Source organism: Scyliorhinus canicula, chromosome 18 (genome assembly GCF_902713615.1).
Source record: "Scyliorhinus canicula chromosome 18, sScyCan1.1, whole genome shotgun sequence".
NCBI classification, from domain to species: Eukaryota; Metazoa; Chordata; class Chondrichthyes; order Carcharhiniformes; family Scyliorhinidae; genus Scyliorhinus; species Scyliorhinus canicula.
This window is the reverse complement of record NC_052163.1, coordinates 72955498-72974960: the sequence shown is the minus strand read 5'-3', so window position 1 is coordinate 72974960 and position 19463 is coordinate 72955498. Positions and strand designations below refer to the sequence as shown.

General features: G+C 49.6%; 1 protein-coding gene across 1 annotated transcript in view; it reads left to right on the top strand.

The window, feature by feature from the left end:
* Positions 1–12568: 12568 nt before the first annotated feature.
* The window catches only part of LOC119953724 (thymic stromal cotransporter homolog), a 63547-nt gene continuing 56652 nt past the window's right edge, over positions 12569–19463 (top strand). Inside the window, exon 1 of the mRNA XM_038778272.1 lies at positions 12569–13711. Coding sequence (XP_038634200.1) covers positions 12748–13711 — 964 coding nt within the window. The 5' untranslated portion in view covers positions 12569–12747. The remainder of the gene's footprint in view (positions 13712–19463) is intronic.

Below are 19463 nucleotides of genomic sequence, written 5' to 3'. Positions count from 1 at the left end.
TTAAGTCAATCTAACATAGTGTTGACCCACAGTGCAAGTATGTTCAACAGCTCTTAGTTAAATAAAATAGAGTTGTACTATTACAAGTGTTGGTAGCCTGTCTATGTTACTGCTAAGGTAAATGCAGTCTCCACAGATCCAGAGTACCCAACACATCAGACGCAACCTTCCATTGCTTCTCAAACTCCACCGGCAAGGAGCCAGAAAGCATCTCTGGAGTGGTCGGAGTCACAAGCGCAGTCGCCGTCATTTTCTCCATGAAGGAATCTCGAGAAGCCTCCAAACCCGTCAACGAATTTCTATCAACGATTTTCTTTGTCCTGGTCCTGCTTAGCATTTCCTTCATGTGGACAACCTCAGACCATCGATCAGATTTATTTTACATATCCCCAGAAATTAGGCAGAAAGGGCCAAAAATCAAGTACCCTAGTGAGGGCCACCTCGTGTGCAACTTCTCCCTATATGCCACCGTCGGAAGTCCCCCTAGCCAGGCATTTTAAGGGCCACACAACTCAAATAGATAAACGGAGTTAAGATACAGAGTAGCCCTGATCTAATGGAATGGTGGTGCAGCTTGAGGGGCTGAATGGCCTCCACTTCCCATTCCTGTATCCCGTTCACAGCTAATGAGAGTGAGCTGAATTTTCCATTCATTTCCGTCGGTGTGATGGATTCCCTACAGTGCAGTAGGAGGCCATTCGGCCTATCGAGTCTGCACCAACCCTCTAAAATATCACCCTACCTAGGCCCACTCCTTGCCCTATCCCCGTTACCCACAGCCCCACCTGACCTGCACATCTTTGGATTGTGGGAGGAAACCGAAGCACCCGGAGGAAATCCACGCAGACACGGGGAGATCTTCTGGTCCCACCCAACCCCCCCCCCTCGCGGTGGGCCCCTGGCAGCGCAGTGAGCTAGCAACACAAAATGCCCTTGAAATCAGTAGAATGGGAAGATCCCGCCACCAGCCTACACCACCTGAAAACAGGGGTGGGCGCACACGCACGCACACACATACACACACACAGAAAACCCTGCCCGGTATGTTTGATTTATAAGAATGGGATCCATTTTGTAAATGCTTATCTAACCCTAACTCTAACATTGCAGATGTGCAGATAGTGTAGTTATTATGTTACTCGGCTAATCCTGAAAACAACAGTTCAAATTTCAGCAAGGCAAATGGTGGAGCAGTTTTAAAATGTGGAAATAAGAAGATGGTATTTTCAAAAGTGACCAGTTTACTGTAAAAACCCAACTCATTTATAGGGAGGAGAAGCTGCTAGCTTCCCCCAGTTTGACCTGGATGTGACACCACTCCCAGATGATTCACTGGCCTCTGCAAAGGCCTCGCTGCCAAAAAATCAGTCATTGCGTCAAAACTAATACCAGCTGTTCAGATTCACAAGGCAGCAAGGACTGGGCAACAATAACCGGATGAGCACGCAGTGGATTATATTGTGATTGTAGGATCCAGGCAAACCATCACAGGGAAGCGATATGGGATGTGGAACAAAACGGTTCAACACACAAATAACAAGTTACACTCAGCACCCCCCGAAGGGTGTCCTGCGCCGACCCACACTTGGGTCGAGGTTTTTATTTCCACAGAGCTTCCCGAATCTTTCTTCATCAAGGAAGATCATATTCAGGCGAGGTCACTGGGAACCTACATTCCGTGCTTGGTGGGCATCGCAGGGGATTGCTTCACCGACCCCAGTTTTCACATTTTATTTAACGTTTTTAAGTTTCCGTTCCTCTTTGTTCCTTTTTGGGCTGCATTCCAAAAGTCCTCAGTTAATTTCTGTTTTTCTATTTAGTTAATTAACCCCAAAATACATCACGGGGTCCCTAATGGTCCAGATCCCGTGATCTCGGTGCAGGTTATAAAAGCCCTCGCCTACCCCCAAATCCGAAACATTATCCACCTTGACTGCTTGAGGAGCAGGACCCTTAGTCTTTCTGACCCTGGGTTGACGGTCAGGCGTCCATTGCGCCGGATTTGGAGGTGTATAACGCACGGGGGGGGGGACGTCGTTTACGGGCTGGGGCCAGAGTGGCTCAGATGCGTCGGAGCCGCGGACCCTCACCGATTCTGTGGTCACCTCAGTCAGCTGGGTCTCCTTGTCTGAATCGGGTCTGATGTGTCAGCATCCCCCCATCTCCCCATCGTGGGGTATGCACACCTCAGGAGGTGGTACCGATGGCAGTGCCGGAGCGAGTGACCAATATCGGCCACTGAACATCCAGGCGACTATTGAACACCTCCTGGTTGCGGCTGCGGTTGTGGTCCACGGGCCAATTCAACACTCCTCACTGCGTAGGAAACAGATCCTGTCTGTTGTACCACAATCCCCACAATCCACAAGTTTCCATCAGCAAAATCCGAACGTACACCACATCACCTGTGGAAAATTCTCTAACGAGCATACGTCAGTCTGAATCCGAGATGGAGCAGTCCTGCCGCTGACGATCTTCCCTCTAATATCGGACAACATGAGGCTCAATTGAGTGCCTAGTCATGGCCCCATTAGTAGCTTGGAAGCCGCTATCCGAGTGGGGGCATGTGGTGTGGTTCTGTAGAAGAATAAAAAACAGGGACCTCAGCCGGGCTGCAATTTGCCCCACTCATAAGAACATAAGAACTAGGAGCAGGAGTAGGCCATCTGGCCCCTCGGGCCTGCTCCGCCATTCAATGACATCATGGCTGATCACTCGCCGGAACTCCTCAGTGTAACGAGAGATCAGGAGGCCATTTTTAAATGCCATCCTCATCTGTCGAGCCCTTCACGTACTCCCCCGCCACACCCATGCAGGGAACGCCCCGGCCCAATCACTGCCACTCAAAAAAGGCAGCTTGGTATTTTCACAGTCCCAGCCTGGCACCCTGGCAGTACCTCTGCCAGTTGCCAGTGCCACCTGGACAACTTTTCAGTCTCTGCTAGGGTGTCAGGTTGGCACCTCCAGGGTGCCAGACTGGCAGTGCCAGCATGTCCAGGTGACACCAGCAGTGCCAGGGTTCACCCTGCCCAGAGGGCATGCACCTGGGGGCTTCCAATCCCCTGGGAGACCCCCACGAGCGCCGTTCCATCTGGTTCCCATTTGTCAAGGACTGTACTGAATGGTGCCCGACCGAGGCCTCCAGGGACAGGGAGTTAGATTCCACGCCATGGATAGATCTCGGGTACGCATATTAGAGTGATGCTAGATGACTCACTCTAATATACAGATTTTCCAGGAAGTGATCCCGCCCACAATGGGCGATTCACACTGCAACATCTTGTGAGATTGCGTTAGATCTCGTGTTGTGTGGCGAGCCGGGTAGATCCCGGAAGTGGGCCCTTCTGGCATCTACCAGCTGTGTTGCACCGCAACACAGATAACTCTCGAGATCCCAGTTTACAGTTGGTGGATCTACTCTCAAGATCACAGTCTGCAGTTGGTAGATCCACTCTCGATTCCCCAGTTTACTGTTGGTAGATCCACTCTTGAGTTCCCAGTTTAAAATTGATAGATCCACTCTCGAGATCCCAGTCTGCAGTTGGCAGATGCACTCTCCCTTTTTAAAAAAAATATAATTTTTATTGGAATTTTTTACAGAAAATATAAAACGTAACGACAAACAATGAAATGCAACAAAATAACCCATAATAACTGTATCACCCCCAGACCGTATCGACGCATGTATCCCATCCCCCACCCCCCAACCCCAATGAACAACAGAAGAACTTAAAAATAAATTTAAATTAAATAAACAAACATGGTCATCGTCCGCCCCCCCCCCCCCCCACACCTTTTCCCTCCCCCTTCCCCCCCACCCCCCCTGGGTTGCTGCTGCTACTGTCCCCGTACCCTATCGTTGAGCCAGAAAGTCGAGAAAAGGTTGCCACCGCCTAAAGAACCCTTGTACCGACCCTCTCAGGGCGAATTTGATCTTCTCTAGCTTAATGAAACCCGCCATGTCATTGATCCAGGTCTCCACGCTTGGGGGCCTCGCATCCTTCCATTGTAGCAAGATCCTTCGCCGGGCTACTAGGGACGCAAAGGCCAGCACACCGGCCTCTTTCGCCTCCTGCACTCCTGGCTCCACCCCAACCCCAAAAATCGCGAGTCCCCATCCTGGCTTGACCCTGGATCCCACCACCCTCGACACCGTCCTCGCCACCCCCTTCCAGAACTCCTCCAGCGCCGGGCATGCCCAGAACATATGGGCATGGTTCGCTGGACTCCCCGAGCACCTGACACACCTGTCTTCACCCCCAAAGAACCTACTCATCCTCGTCCCAGTCATGTGGGCCCGGTGCAGCACCTTGAATTGGATGAGGCTAAGCCGCGCACACGAGGAGGAAGAATTAACCCTCTCCAGGGCATCAGCCCATGTCCCGTCTTCGATCTGTTCCCCCAGTTCCCCCTCCCACTTAGCTTTCAGCTCCTCTACTGACGCCTCCTCCGCCTCCTGCATAACCTTGTAGATATCAGATATCTTCCCCTCTCCGACCCAGACCCCCGAAAGCACCCTGTCGCTCACCCCCCTCGCGGGAAGCGAAGGGAATCCCTCCACCTGCCGCCTAACAAATGCCTTTACCTGCAGATACCTGAACATGTTCCCCGGGGGGAGCCCAAATTTCTCCTCCAACTCCCCCAGGCTCGCAAACCTCCCGTCGATAAACAGGTCCCTCAGCTGTCTGATGCCCGCTCTGTACCAACCCTGAAATCCCCCATCAATGTTCCCCGGGACGAACCTATGGTTCCCCCTTAACGGAGCCTCCATCGAGCCCCCCACTTCTCCCCTATGTCGCCTCCACTGCCCCCAAATCTTGAGGGTAGCCGCCACCACCGGACTCGTGGTATACCTCGTAGGAGGGAGCGGCCACGGCGCCGTTACCAGGGCCCCCAGGCTTGTATCTCCACAGGACGCCCTCTCCATCCGTTTCCATGCTGCCCCCTCCCCCTCCATTACCCACTTGCGCACCATCGACACATTGGCCGCCCAATAATACCCCGAGAGATTGGGTAACGCCAGCCCCCCCCCATCTCTACCCCGCTCCAAGAAGACCCTCTTCACCCTCGGGGTCCCATGCGCCCAAACAAAGCTCATGATGCTGCTAGTCACCCTGGCAGATGCACTCTCAAGATCCCAGTCTGCAGTTGGTGGATCCACTCTCAAGATCCCAATTCACAGTTGGTAGATCCACTCTCGATTCCCCAGTTTGCAGTTGGCAGATCCACTCTCGAGATCTCAGTCTGCAGTTGGTAGATCCACTCTCGAGATCTCAGTCTGCAGTTGGTAGATCCACTCTCGAGATCCCAGTCTGCAGTTGGTAGATCCACTCTCGAGATCTCAGTCTGCAGTTGGTAGATCCACTCTCGAGATCCCAGTCTGCAGTTGGCAGATCCACTCTCAAGATCACAGTCTGCAGTTGGCAGATCCACTCTCGAGATCCCAGTCTGCAGTTGGTAGATCCACTCTCGATTCCCCAGTCTACAGTTGGTAGATCCACTCTCAAGATCACAGTTTACAGTTAGTGGATCCACTCTCAAATCCTATAGGATCACTTTATCTCCTCCTGAGAGTCGATAGTCCGGTTGATTGAAAGTTTCAAGAATACGACTTTATTGCTAATTATTCACTTGAATCCACTTGATTAAGAACTGAATCAAAACTTAGAAATGAAATATCAAACGATAGATAATAAGGTTGTACACATGGCATAAATCAAAAAATCACTTTAACACAAACAGATGATTTAAGAATTCAGGAATTCAGGAACTAAGACCTCGACCACAAGGTCCTACTTTTCAGGGGTTCTTATCTGGTTGAACCCCTTATTTGCTCTCATTGGTTTCTGTAAGTCAGCTGAGACCGCCTGGTTTGTTCAAATGAATGCCTGTTACTTAGAGAATGATTTATTACTCAAACATTGAACATTACTTAAAATTGACTGGTGCCTATCAAAACTAGCTCAGCGTCTGCGTGCACAGTCTCCGGAAAATTACTGGACATATTTCTCATGTGTTCCATGTTACACAACTCAGCGCGGAGACCTTGCTGTAACTGAATAGTTGATTAGACCAAGAACATTCTTCGCACTGAATGTAATGAAATACAATGGCTAATTCATTATGTGAAACAATGACTGAAACAATGTCTGAATTCCCACAGTCCAGACACAGGAATAAAATGGATAATTCATTACATGAAACAATGACTGTATTTCAAAGTAAAGACGCTTTTAATAATTTTACCTCTCAGCTATATGCATTCAACTAGCACCTAATATTAGGAATAGATCTATACTCTATGAAATCCCCAGTTTACAGTTAGTAGACCCACTCTCGAGACTCCAGTTTACACTTGGTACATCCACTCTCAAAATCCCAGTTTATAGTAAATAGATCCACTCTCAAAATCCCAGTTTATAGTAAATAGATCCACTCTCAAAATCCCAGTTTATAGTAAATAGATCCACTCTCAAAATCCCAGTTTATAGTAAATAGATCCACTCTCAAAATCCCAGTTTATAGTAAATAGATCCACTCTCAAATACCCAGTTTACAGTTGGTAGATCCACTCTTGAGACCCTAGTTTACAGTTGGGAGATCCACTCCCAAAACTACTTGTGGTGATAAGCCTGTGCACAGTTTTGTATATAGTCGTCTATCGATGTATATAGTTATCGATGCAGCCTCCAACCTGCTGGCGGCGATAGAGATCTACCATTTGACTCAAGGCATCCAGCAGTTGGTAGTAAGTCATACAAGAGGATAGTCATGCTAGAAGTAGCTCCAGGAGAATTCACTGAATTCATTTATTTGTTATTGTTTGTAACATAGTCCGTTAGTTATCTTTCCACGTGTTCATCTTGTTAATAAATCATCTTACTCGGCAAAGAACTTGGGGCGCGATTCTCTGCAAATGCAGAGAGTGGTAAAGGCTGCGGTGAAACTGGCCGTGTTTCACGGCAGCCTCCGCGCCCCCTCCCGGGACCCGATTCTCCCCCCCGGGCGGGGCTAGCAGCGCGGCCCCACGAAGCACGGCATCGCGGGCTTAGCGACCGTCGCTAAGCCCACGCGCCAAGCGTCACGGCAGCTGACGCGCACTATGGCATCAGCCGCGCATGCGAGGGTTGGACGGCTCCAACCCGCGCATGCGCGGATGACGTCATCACGCATATGCGTCAAACCCGCGCATGCACGGGCCGTCATGCCCCTCAGCCGCCCTGCGGACTGATCCTGCGGGGCGGCGGAGGAACAAATAGTGCGCGGGTATCAGACCCGCTGCCCGCGATCGGGGCCCACTGATCACAGGCCCATGCCACCCTTGGCACGGCCGTGGTGCGGCCGTGCTAATCGGTGCCATGGTTGTCCGGGACTGCACTTTGCGGCCGTTTTCACGAACGGTGAGAGCAGGTGTGTTTGCGTTCGTGAAAACGGCCGTAAAGGCCTGGGAACTCGGCCCATCGGCCTGGGGAGAATCGCTGTTCGCCGTAAAAAACGGCGAGCAGTGATTCGTGTCGTGGGGCGGCCGTGGGGGGGAGAGAATAGCGGGAGGGTGGGAAAAATGTCGGGAAGGCCCTCCCGCTATTCTCCGACCCGTCGTGGGCAGCGGAGAATCGCGCTCTTGATGTTTGGTGGTGATCTTTACCAAGGCTATAACACAGAGCATAACATGGTACCAAGAGTGTAGAATAATTGAAGATAACTACGGAGAAGACGGGACAAAACAGGCTGAAGAAAGAAAAATGAAAATTCTCCCACCTACCTGGTGAACTACGGGCAACGTGAACTGAACACAAGGAAAGACTGTAAAGTTAGAGATGGAAGGTTTGAAGGCACCCCATCAGCTTCAAGTCACCGGTAATGTAGATGAGAATCGGCATGTTTTTAAGCAGAAATTGAGTCTCTATGTTACAGGCCCTTGGCCTGCAGGCACAACCTGACGAGAAGCTGTGTTGCTGCTCAAGGTAGCAAGTCCTCAAACTATCAAAATTTATAATACGTTCGCGTTCGACAGCAAAGAGAAAGCAAGAGCTTCGATGAAGTAAGAAAGTATTTTGATTGGCATTGCGCTCCGTAAAAATATGAACATGTACAGAAAACAGGCAAATGTTTTGATAGTTTTTTAACTGACTTGTGGTTGAAGGGCAGTCGTGCAATTTTAGTAGTTTAAAGTCGTCGATGATCTGCAATCTGATAATGTTCGGGATATCAAATAATAAAGTATGTGAGTGGCTATTCAGGGAAGAAGAGCATCAATTAGAAAGAGCTATCAAGATTTGTCATGCGAGTGAGCTGGTTGCACAGCAGGTCAGTACGCTCAACCGGATACCCTTTGGTGCCAATCTGGAAGAAGACACCAGTGCCATCAGCACTGTGATGCAGTTGAATATAAAATGTGGTCTCAGTGCGGGCGGCCACTTTTCCTTTTGGAAAGGTGTGTTCCAAGCGTGGCCGAACAAATCATTTTGCAAAACAATGTTTTTGGCGTTCAGCAGTGAACCAAACACTTGAACCAACGCGACGGATGAGATGTCCATTTAAGACCTGGGGCGGGATTCTCCGACCCCCCGCTGGGTCGGTGAATCGCCCGGGGCCGGCGTCAATCCCGCCCCCGCCGTGTCCCGAATTCTCTGCCACCCGAGATTCGGCAGGGGCGGGAACGCGCTGCGCCGGTCGGCGGGTCCCCGCGGCGATTCTCCGGCCCGCGATGTGCCGAAGTCCCGCCACTGACAAGCCTCTCCCACCGGCGGGAATCAAAACACCTACCTGACCGGCGGGATTGGCGGCGCGGGCGGGCGCTGAGGTTCTGGGGGGGGGGGGCCGATCTGACCCCAGTGGGCCCCGATCGCGGGCCAGGCCACTGTGGGGGCACTCTTTTTCTTCCGCCTTCGCCATGGTCTTCGCCATGGCGGAGGCGGAAGAGACCCCCCCCTGCGCATGTGCCAGGATGATGTCAGCAGCCGCTGACGCTCCGGCGCATGCGCGGACTTACGCCGGCCGGCGAAGTCCTTTCGGCCCCGGCTGGCATGGTGCCAAAGGCCGTTCACGCCAGCCGGCGGAGTGGGAACCACTCCGGCGCGGTCCTAGCCCCTCAATGTGAGGGCTTGGCCCGTAAAGGTGCAGAGACCTCCGCTCCTTTGGGGCGGCCCGACGCCGGAGTGGGTCACGCCACTCCAACACGCCGGGACCCCCCGCCCCGCTGGGTAGGGGAGAATCCAGGCCCTGATTTTCGTTGATCTTATTTCGGTCAAGGGCACGGTGAGTTCGTATATGCAGAGTGAAGACGTCTTACTGACTAGTTACGGCAGTAGCTGGTAATACTGATACCATTGAAGACAGATGGACAATTCCAGCAAGGGCCAACTTTCTCAGTTTGTCCACATTGAACCGGCTGCAAGTTAAACCGAATCAAACGAGACTACTGAAAAACTATAATGGGAATGAGATTGCAATGCTGGGAGCATGTGAACTCGAAGCATGGGTACAACAGACGTCACATCATACCATTCTCCATTGTGGGCACAGATTGCAAGTCCATCATAGGAGCAGATGCTTGTGAGGCTGTGAACCTAATTGAGCGGCTGTACATTCCACACAGTGCTGCGACAGAAGATCATTGCGACTGGCAACGAGATATGACTGAGGTAAAAGCAAAAGTCAAAGTGGAGCAAGAAAACCCAGAGGAGCCAAAGGAAACTCCCGAATTCTGGTTGACAGTCTTCAAAAATGAGGATTTACTCAGTGACATAAACAAGAGCATGATGTACAAAACTCTAGTACGGCCGCATTTGGAGTATTGCGTACAGTTCTGGTCGCCTCATTATAGGAAGGACGTGGAAGCTTTGGAACGGGTGCAGAGGAGATTTACCAGGATGTTGCCTGGTATGGAGGGAAAATCTTATGAGGAAAGGCTGATGGACTTGAGGTTGTTTTCGTTAGAGAGAAGAAGGTTAAGAGGTGACTTAATAGAGGCATACAAAATGATCAGAGGGTTAGATAGGGTGGACAGCGAGAGCCTTCTCCCGCGGATGGAGGTGGCTAGCACGAGGGGACATAGCCTTAAATTGAGGGGTAATAGATATAGGACAGAGGTCAGAGGTGGGTTTTTTACGCAAAGAGTGGTGAGGCCGTGGAATGCCCTACCTGCAACAGTAGTGAACATGCCAACATTGAGGGCATTTAAAAATTTATTGGATAAGCATATGGATGATAAGGGCATAGTGTAGGTTAGATGGCCGTTAGATTTTTTCCATGTCGGTGCAACATCGAGGGCCGAAGGGCCTGTACTGCGCTGTATCGTTCTATGTTCTATATGAGCCCATCCTAAAATATCTACAAGATGTAAACGCAAAATTTTCAGATCCTGGACTGCCAATGAGCTTTACTCTAGAGTTCAAGTTTGAGCCAAATGAGTATTTCACAAATGAGGTAGTGACAAAAACATGCCAGATGGAGTGGCAGCTTGATGAATCAGACTTGTTCATCTTTGAAATCAAGGGCTGTGCAGGGTGCCAGATCGACTGGAAGAAAGTAAAAAACATCACATAGAAAACCATTAGAACGAAGCAGAATCAAAAGGGCGGGGCACTAGGAGAACAGTTACGTAAACTGTACCAAATGACTCTTTCTTCAATTCCTTCTATCCTCCTGAAATTCCAGAGCATGGAGAGTTGAGTGAAGGTCCTGCAGCAAGACTCATTGCTGACCTGGAAATTGTTCACTTCTTACATGAACAAGCAGTGTTATACTTCAAGGAAGATACCATTGCAGACGACGGTAATGATTACGATGATTCTGATTACAATGATGATCAAAACGGCGACGATAATTATGACGACCATGATTGCGGTGAAGAAAGTGAAGACTCAGATGGTGAGCCAGAAGGGGGTGACTATGAAACGCTATTCAATTGGTTTGGTGGTAGTGACGAGGTGATCACAAGGGGCACCCAATCTGCGCAGGACAACGGTAAGTGTGAAAACTGACGGGTGTAGAGGCTGAAAGTGAGGTTGCAGCAGCAGATACATCAGTTGAGAGCAAATTAACTGCACAGCCAATTGGTAATGGAAGACATGATCTCCATTTTGGGGAAATTGGCTACAGAGCAGTATGGTGAACCATTCTATGCCCACGGAATGGCTCCTGCAGTGGATTGCCCAATATTTGAGGCCAGTCCACCAAGAGACTTGCAGGAAGAACACATGGATACATCGTTGTCCAGTTCCCCAACGAAAGGTGAAGCGTATATCGTTATGTCAGATAAGGATGGGTCGCTAATTGAGGCTAACATACAAAATGAAGAAGCCATGTCTAATGTTGAGGACATTGGTCCAGCTGAGACACCAGAACGCGAGGGTGTTCGCAGACTTGCCTGCAACTGTGAAGGCGTCCAAAAATATGCCGACAGTGAATGCCTCACCAGTTGAAGGGTATGTAGCACAGTATTCGAGCGCAAGCACCAAACCTCCTCAATCCAGCAATGGCCCCAGAATCAGCTATTGTGACAGAAGAGCCAGAAACAACTTTCACAGCAAAAGATCCAGAAGCAGCCAATGAAACAAGGGATCCGGAACCGACTAAGCACACGGCAGAGTCCAGCAGCACGAAGGATGCCACGAGTCAAAAAGGTAAGGAGACACAATCAGTGAATCATTCAAATGAGAAGGAAGGGGAAGAGAAGAAGAGTTGAGGACACAGTTGGTCTACCGGGTAGCACCCGCGACAGTGAAGACACAAGCATTGACAACATAGCTGATAAGCAAGAAAACACGCAGAGATGGAGTTGGAAGCATAGCTTCAAAAGGTTAAAGAAGTTGGTGACGTAAAAAAGACCAGGCAGAAAACCGGTCTTCCGAAAGTTGAAGTGAGACTGAGTATCCGGTCAAGGTTCAGAAGACCAACGGGACAATGTCGTTTCGAACGTGTAATAAGCTGTGCACAAGGAACACGTTTAAAATTAGCAGGCACATAATGTCTTATAAAGCACAGTTACATTTGTACATCTGACCTATTTGAAACTATTACCCAGATCATATTTTGTAAAACACAGTTACAGTCGTATGTAAATTTTAACAGTTCCAAAGGAAGGGGGATGTGGTGATGTGCTTGTGCACAGTTTTGTATATAGTCGTCTATCAATGTATATAGTTATTGATGCAACCTCCAACCAGCTGGTTGCGATAGAGATCTAACATGTGGCTCGAGACATCCGGCAGTTGGTATTAAGTCGTACAAGAGGGTAGTCACACAAGAAGTAGCTCCAGGAGAATTCACTGAATTCATTTACTCATTACTGTTTGTATCATAGTCCGTTAATTATCTTTCCACGTGATCACCTTGTTAATAAATCATCTTACTAGTCAAAGAACAAGATGTTCTGTGTTGATCTTTACCACGGCTATAACACAGAACATAACTACTGTTTGTGGCTTTTATGGAGTTTGATACTACTTCCCTTTTCGCTCTCGCAATTCCTCATACCAACCCAATTCCTCATCTGTGATAACGTGGCAGAAAATTTCAAACTGGCAAAAGGGAGTTTCCCCATTTGCATTGCGGAATTCAATAAAACCGAGTTGCAGTTCTGTGAGATTTATAAATTGAATCTCGAGTCCAGAGAGTTTTCCAGAAAGATACTTCTCCAGGGAATGCTCCAGCCAGAGACTGCTCCAGACAGAGGCTGCTCCAGACAGAGGCTGCTCCAGGCAGAGACTGCTCCAGACAGAGGCTGCTCCAGACAGCGGTGACATGGATATTCTGTTGAGCTATGTCGAGCCAGTGGTAATTGTGACCAACGTGGCCAATGCTCTCTTTGACACAGCACTGTTGATGGTGGTGTACGACCGGTTAAATGGGACAACATCAGGCAACAGTGACCAGGCCCAGAAGGAAGTGGCCCGGTTTTACATGATCTACAATATGATCTACTCATTGGCCCCCTTACTGACGACAGTGCTGTTGGGAAGGTGGGCAGATCGCCGCGGCCAGAAGGTTCTGCTGGTGGTCCCATTACTGGGGTATTTCCTGGGAAGACTCCTCCTGCTCTTCTCCGACATTTTCCAGCTGCCTGTCAGTGTGATGTATGGATCAGCTGTGATCAATGGACTGACCGGAGGATTCCCAGCTTATTGGAGTGGGATTAATGCCATCACTGCCTTGAGGTCAGAAACAGCAAAGCGCAGTCTGAGGTTAAATATGCTGGAGGTAGCATCAGGGATGGCTGGATTGCTGGGCAGTGTGGTATCTGGTCACTTCTTTCTGGTGAAAATTAACAATCAGCATGGGCTCCTGCTGATCTGTCTCTGTCTGACTCTGTATTTACTAAGTCTGCTGTACTCAGCCTTCATCCTTAGATACCCAACAGTTTGCCCACAAAGTCGGCTTCCCACAGAGGCGAGTAATCTTAGCCCGAGGAGATATAGCACCGAGATGATTCTGCTCTTTATCTGTTACCTCCTGTATGATTTTGGAGTAACCGGTGGGGAGAATATCATCTCAATCTTTGTCCTGAAGCCCCCATTGAGCTGGGGTGCAGTCTGGGTGGGCTATGGAAAGGCAGCCTGCTACATGATGTTTCTGACCAGCTTCCTCGGAGTTCTGATCCTCTCTAGGTGTCTAAGTGACAGCTCTCTGGTGCTGATGGGAATCATCTCCAACACAGCTGGATTCACCATCATGGCCTTTGTCAGGCAAAACTCCTTGTATTTCATTGGTAAGTGACTAACTCCATTCTAACCATTCTGATAGAACTAAAATAAACTGTCTCTTGATGAAAAGATTCTGCACAAGTCCAGGAGTTGCAACGATTTTGGCATCGCGCGTGATTCTCCGCCGAATCGCATTTCCTGATTCCAGGTCAGCCGATGGAGAATCCCGCCCAACCTATTTTACATGGTTGGCTTTTTATTTCCTTGAGGTATTACAGGGGAGCCAATGGGAGCTGGTCTCTTCTGTATTATTTGACGTCACAGGTTCAAATATCTGTCAGATATTCATCACTGAGTTATTATCTTGGCTGATGTTTCGGGATTTCAAGAGGTCTTACGTAGATTCATTTCTTGCAGAGGTTAGCTCCACATTCCTGAAACAGTCACAATTCAGAGCCCTGTAAATGTCAGGAATGAGGAAACTCAAATTTGAAAAAACTCAAACGCTCTGCTCAAAGTTCTGAGGTTGTCTTGTGTTGGAATTTTGAATGATTTCCACCTAAACCTTACGAAACAAATCTAGAAAAAAAACCTCTTTTCTCCCTTATTAAGTATCCTGTCAAACTATTTTGGGGAGATGATGGTATAGTGGTAATGTCACTTTGCTAGTAATCCAGAAGCCCATGGGGATGTGGGTTCAAACCCCACCACAGCAACTGGTGGAATTTAAATTCAATAATGAATAAAGCTGGAATTGAAAACTAGTCTCAGTAATGATGACCATAAACTATCAACCCATTTGGTTCACTGATTCCGGTTGGAGAAGGAAATCTGCCGTTGTTACCTGGTCTGGCCTACATGTGACTCCAGACCCATAGCAATGGCCAAGCAAGTCAATCAGTTCAAGGGGCGATTAGGGATAGGCAATTAGAGATGGGTCTTGCCAGTCTTTGAAGAACTAAATTCCCCTGGTTATTGATTTTGCTCAGTGACTGACTCCTAGCCACTCTATCTAGGCCCCTCATCATTTTATACAATTGGATAAACTTTGACATTGTAAAACAAAAGTAGCCAGGGTCACAAGTGGTGAATTTAATGAGAGAGATGCAGGGTGTTAGTATTCAACTGTAAATTGATAGAGACAAAGATCCTAGACAGTGACGGAAACATAAATTGTTTGAAGGTGGAATACTGTGTTCATACCCCTATGTTATTATAGTACAAATGAAGATATGGGCCTGCATTTAAATACCATTATAACCTTGTAATAAAAGGACCTCTAGGGAAGAGTGATCATCATATCGAATTGGTTTATATTGAATTTGAAAGTGATGTGGTTAATTCCAAAACCGGGGTGTTAAATCAAAACAAAGCTAACTATGGAGGTATGAAGGGTGAGTTGGTGAAGGTAGATTGGGAAACTATATTAAAAGAAATGGTACAAATATTTAAATAACTAATTCATCCAGTTGCAGCAAATAATAATAATCTTTATTGTCACAAGTAGGCTTACATTAACACTGTAATAAAGTTACTGTGAAAAGCCCCTAGTTGCCACATTCCGGCGCCTGTTTGGGTACACAGAGGGAGAATTCAGAATGTCCAAATTACCTAACGGGACTTGTGGGAGGAACCTGGAGCACCGGGAGGAAACCCATGCAGACCCGGGGAGAACGTGCAGACTCCACACAGACAGTGATCCAAACCAGGAATTGAACCTGGGACCCTGGAGCTGTGAAGCAACAGTGATAACCACTGTGCTACCGTGCTGCCCTCCAAATACCTCCCCTTCAGAAAGAAAAACACAATGGAAAAAGTGGTCTAAATAAATAATCATAAATAAATAATCTTTATTGTCACAAGTAGGCTTACATTAATACTGCAATGAAGTTACTGTGAAAAGCCCCTAGTCGCCACATTCCAGTGCCTGTTCAGGTCTAACCATGGCTCACAAAAGGAGTTAAAGATAGCATTACATTATTGGGGTAACTTGAAGCTCCAAAGCTGGTAGTTGATGGTGTTGTTTAAACAAAGGAATTTCTTTATGTAAATAAATAACAAATGCTAACCTTAACACTAATTGCTATAAAAACAGGAGCTCTAGTAAAACAGGTCTTGCTTACAGTTCACTTCTCACAGCCTGCAATAACCCGCCCAAAGTCCACGCATGCTCAGAACCCTCAACAGATGCCAGCAAAAACAATTACATAGGAGAAAGAGCATTGAACTCAAAATGACATTCTGTAACAATTATAATATTGCCAAATAGAGGAATGGCCCTAAGGATAGGGAGGATGTTAGAATTCCACAGAGAGAACCAGAAAGAGCCTTTGAGACTAGAATAATGAGAGACATAAAAGCAGTTTGTAAACATTTCTGTAGAAATGTCAATAGGAGGAGATGAGTAAAAGTAACTATTCAAGGCAGAGCCAGGGGAAGTGGAGAGTATGGAAATGGCAGAGAAATTAAACAAATACTTTCCATGTGTCTTCATGGGTGAAAAACAATTCAGAAATGATGGACCAAAAGGTTGACCAAAAAAGAGGAAATCAATATTTATTTTATAAAACACTGGACAGATTAATGGGAATAAAGGATAACGGGCGGGATTCTCCAATGGCTGACGCCGAAATCACGAAGCGTGATTGGGCGGGGAATAGGTCCCGAAGCCAAAATCACGACGGGCGCTGATTTGGCGGCAAATTGCAATTCTCCGTCACCTCGACAGCGCCGTCAATGCGTTCCGGGACACACATACAGTAAATACCGTTTGCGTATCATTAACAGGTCCGACCCGGTATTCCCCGGGAACTCCGCAATTCTCCACCTCCGATTGGCCGAGATCCCGACGGTGCAGTTCACTTATACTTTTACAAATCATGAAACTGGTGTCGTGGCTGATGAGTGAGAGAGAAATGGGTAAGACACAGAGAGGAGCGACCGTGGACTGCTGGGCCAGTCACTGGCCGGGCTGGGGAAGGCCCTGTCAGGACCAGGGGAACGGGCCAAGTGGCTGGGGTGACCCCCCAAGGGACTGGGGCAGTGTCCAGGCACAGGCCGCCATTACCGCGGGCAGCCATCTTGTTGCCACCCCACTGACCACCCACCTTGGCCCCTGGTTCTGCAAAGTGACACTGGCCGTACGGGTGCCCCCACCCACGTACCCCACTCTCCGCTATACCACCCCCCCACCCGCCTGCCACCCGCCAGCGAGGCATTAGCTTCCCACCCAAGAGAAATGCTGGGCAGGGGCCACTGAGCTTGCCGCTTGGCAGCAGGGATGGGGGCCAGAGGCCAGCACGGTGTCAGGCAACAACAGGGCTAGGGGTGCGGAGATAGTTAGGGGGGGGACTTCGGGACGGAATCCAGAATGCCCACCAGGGCCACCATGTAGCCCGGTGGACCTGGTTGGGCACAGGGGTACATTGCTAACATGTCGGCCTTTCATCCCCTGCAGACAATGGATATTGAAATTCAAACAGCAATGGTGGCCTTCCTGCTGGTCACCTTAGCCCTGGGGGATGCCCTGCGGCTGTACAATTTGGCGCTGCTTGAGGAGGAGGAAGCTGCAGCAGTGGAGTGTGCCACAGAGGAGCATGTGGCAGCTGCTTGGGATGGAGAACTGGCCGACCAACAGGTCGAAGAGGAGAAGATGCCAAGGACGCGCCTCATGAGGCCTCGCGTGTACCAGCAGCGTCGGTCATTCAAGGACCTGCCAGACTGGGCCTGCTGTTGAAGACTCCAGCTGAGCAGCGAGACAGGCAACATATCTGCCAGATCATGGCGCACCTGGCACTATGTGGGTATGGAGGAGGACACCCGCTCCCGGTGGCCGTCAAGGGGACGGTCGCTCTGAACCTCGACGTAACGGGTTCCTTCCAGCCGCCAAGTGGGGACCTGTCCAGGGTCTCACAGACCTAGATGCAGAGGTGCATCCACGCAATGGAAGCCCTATATGCCCAGGGGGCTGAATACATCCATTTCAATGTGGACCGAGCCCACCAGGATTCCGGGGAAACAGGTTCGCCGTCATCGCCGACATGCCCAGGGTCCAGGGGGTGATCGACGGGATGCATGCCACTCTACGAGCACCTGCGGATGACAGGCTGCTCGACTGAAAGGGATTCCATTCGATTAACGTGCAGCTGGTATGTGACCATCAGCTGTGCATCATGCATGTCTGCACCCGATACCCGGGCAATGTGCACGTTGCCTTCACTGGCACACTCGACGATTGCTGACATATTTGAGACACCCCCCCCCTTCGAAGTAACTGATGACACCAATCCCGAGGCCACAGACTGACGCAGAGACCCGCTACAATGACGCCCAAAAGCGACCAGGAGCATGATTGACCGGGGCTTCGGCCTCCTGAAGATGCAGTTCAGGTACCTGCCAGGATGGTGCCCGTCTGCTGTGCCCTCCACATCAGCGCGCAGCAGAGAGGCGATGTGCTGGAGGAGGGGGTGGAACTCCAGGCCTCCTTCAACAAGGAGGATGTGTGGGAGGGCAAGGATGGGCAGGTGATGGAGCCCAGGCAGGCAAGGGTGGCCGAACAACGTGTCCTCACCCTCCGTCTGCAACCCCCTCCTTGCAACCAACATACCTGCTGTACTATAGGGTGTGCACCCTGGTTGCAGTAACACCGGGTCTGGTTGATGGGATGGAGGATGATGACAACCCGCTCTGCGATGAGCTCTGGTTCTCCGCATCATTTGATGTCTGACTCCTGCCCAAGGTAGCACTTTCCACCGTCCACCTGGATCACCCTGCAAGCGAGCTGGACACTCCATCACACGGTCCCTACGAATCCCTGGGGTGACGGTGGTGGGGACGGTCGGGAGGGGGAGGGGAGGCAGTGGTGGGTGGCCCCCCCTCCCAACATCCGCCCATTCCATCCCCCTTCTCTTCTCTGGCCAACCTTGGCCAGCCCACCCCTCTAACCAATCTGACAGAGCACCGAGACAGGTTGTAACAGAGTGAACAGGTGTTTAATGTGCCCGAGCCCCTATCACTAAACTGTGCCCTGCACCCGTGCCAACTCAACTGTTGTCTAACTTTCTGGCCTTATGGGTCATAACGCTACGTCTTGGTGGATCCCCAGACGGTCCAGCAGGAATGGAGGTGGCCTGCTGTGATTCCTGCCCTGCGACCTGGGTCTCCGTTGGCGGGCGTCTTCTAGGGCGATCCTTACATCACACGTACAGTCCCATATTTGTGCAGACCCCTCGTCATTTTGAGCACAGCGATTAAATCTTCTCTCCACCTCCTCTTCCCCAAGGAAATCTGTTTTGGGATTGAGTGAAGTTCAGGGATTATGACAGGCATGGTGCTGTTGCCATGGCACACCCTCACAGGAAGCCCCTTCCCAGTGTGTAGAATTCCACCCAAAGGATGGAGAGGAGTGAAAGCAGAGTCAGCAGTGGGAATGGACACTGTGCAAGAGGCCAGAGGTTGGGGGACGAGGTGTAAACTCAAAGATAAAACATCAACAATTTACAATTATAAAGCACCTGCAACCAAGAAATCATCCTGCCAGGGCAAGGTGGGGGTGGGGCGGTGGGGGGGAGGGGGGGGGGGGGGGGGGGGGGGGGGGGGAGCTTCCTCCCTTTAATATCAGTAAGAGGTCTTACAACACCAGGTTAAAGTCCAACAGGTTTGTGTCGAATCACTAGCTTTCGGAGCACTGCTCCTTCCTCAGGTGAATGAAGAGGTAGGTTCCAGAAACATTTTTATAGACAAAGTCAAAGGTGCAAGATGATAATTTGAATGTAGGTAATTAAGTCCTTACAGATCCAGACGGAGCAACTGGAGAGA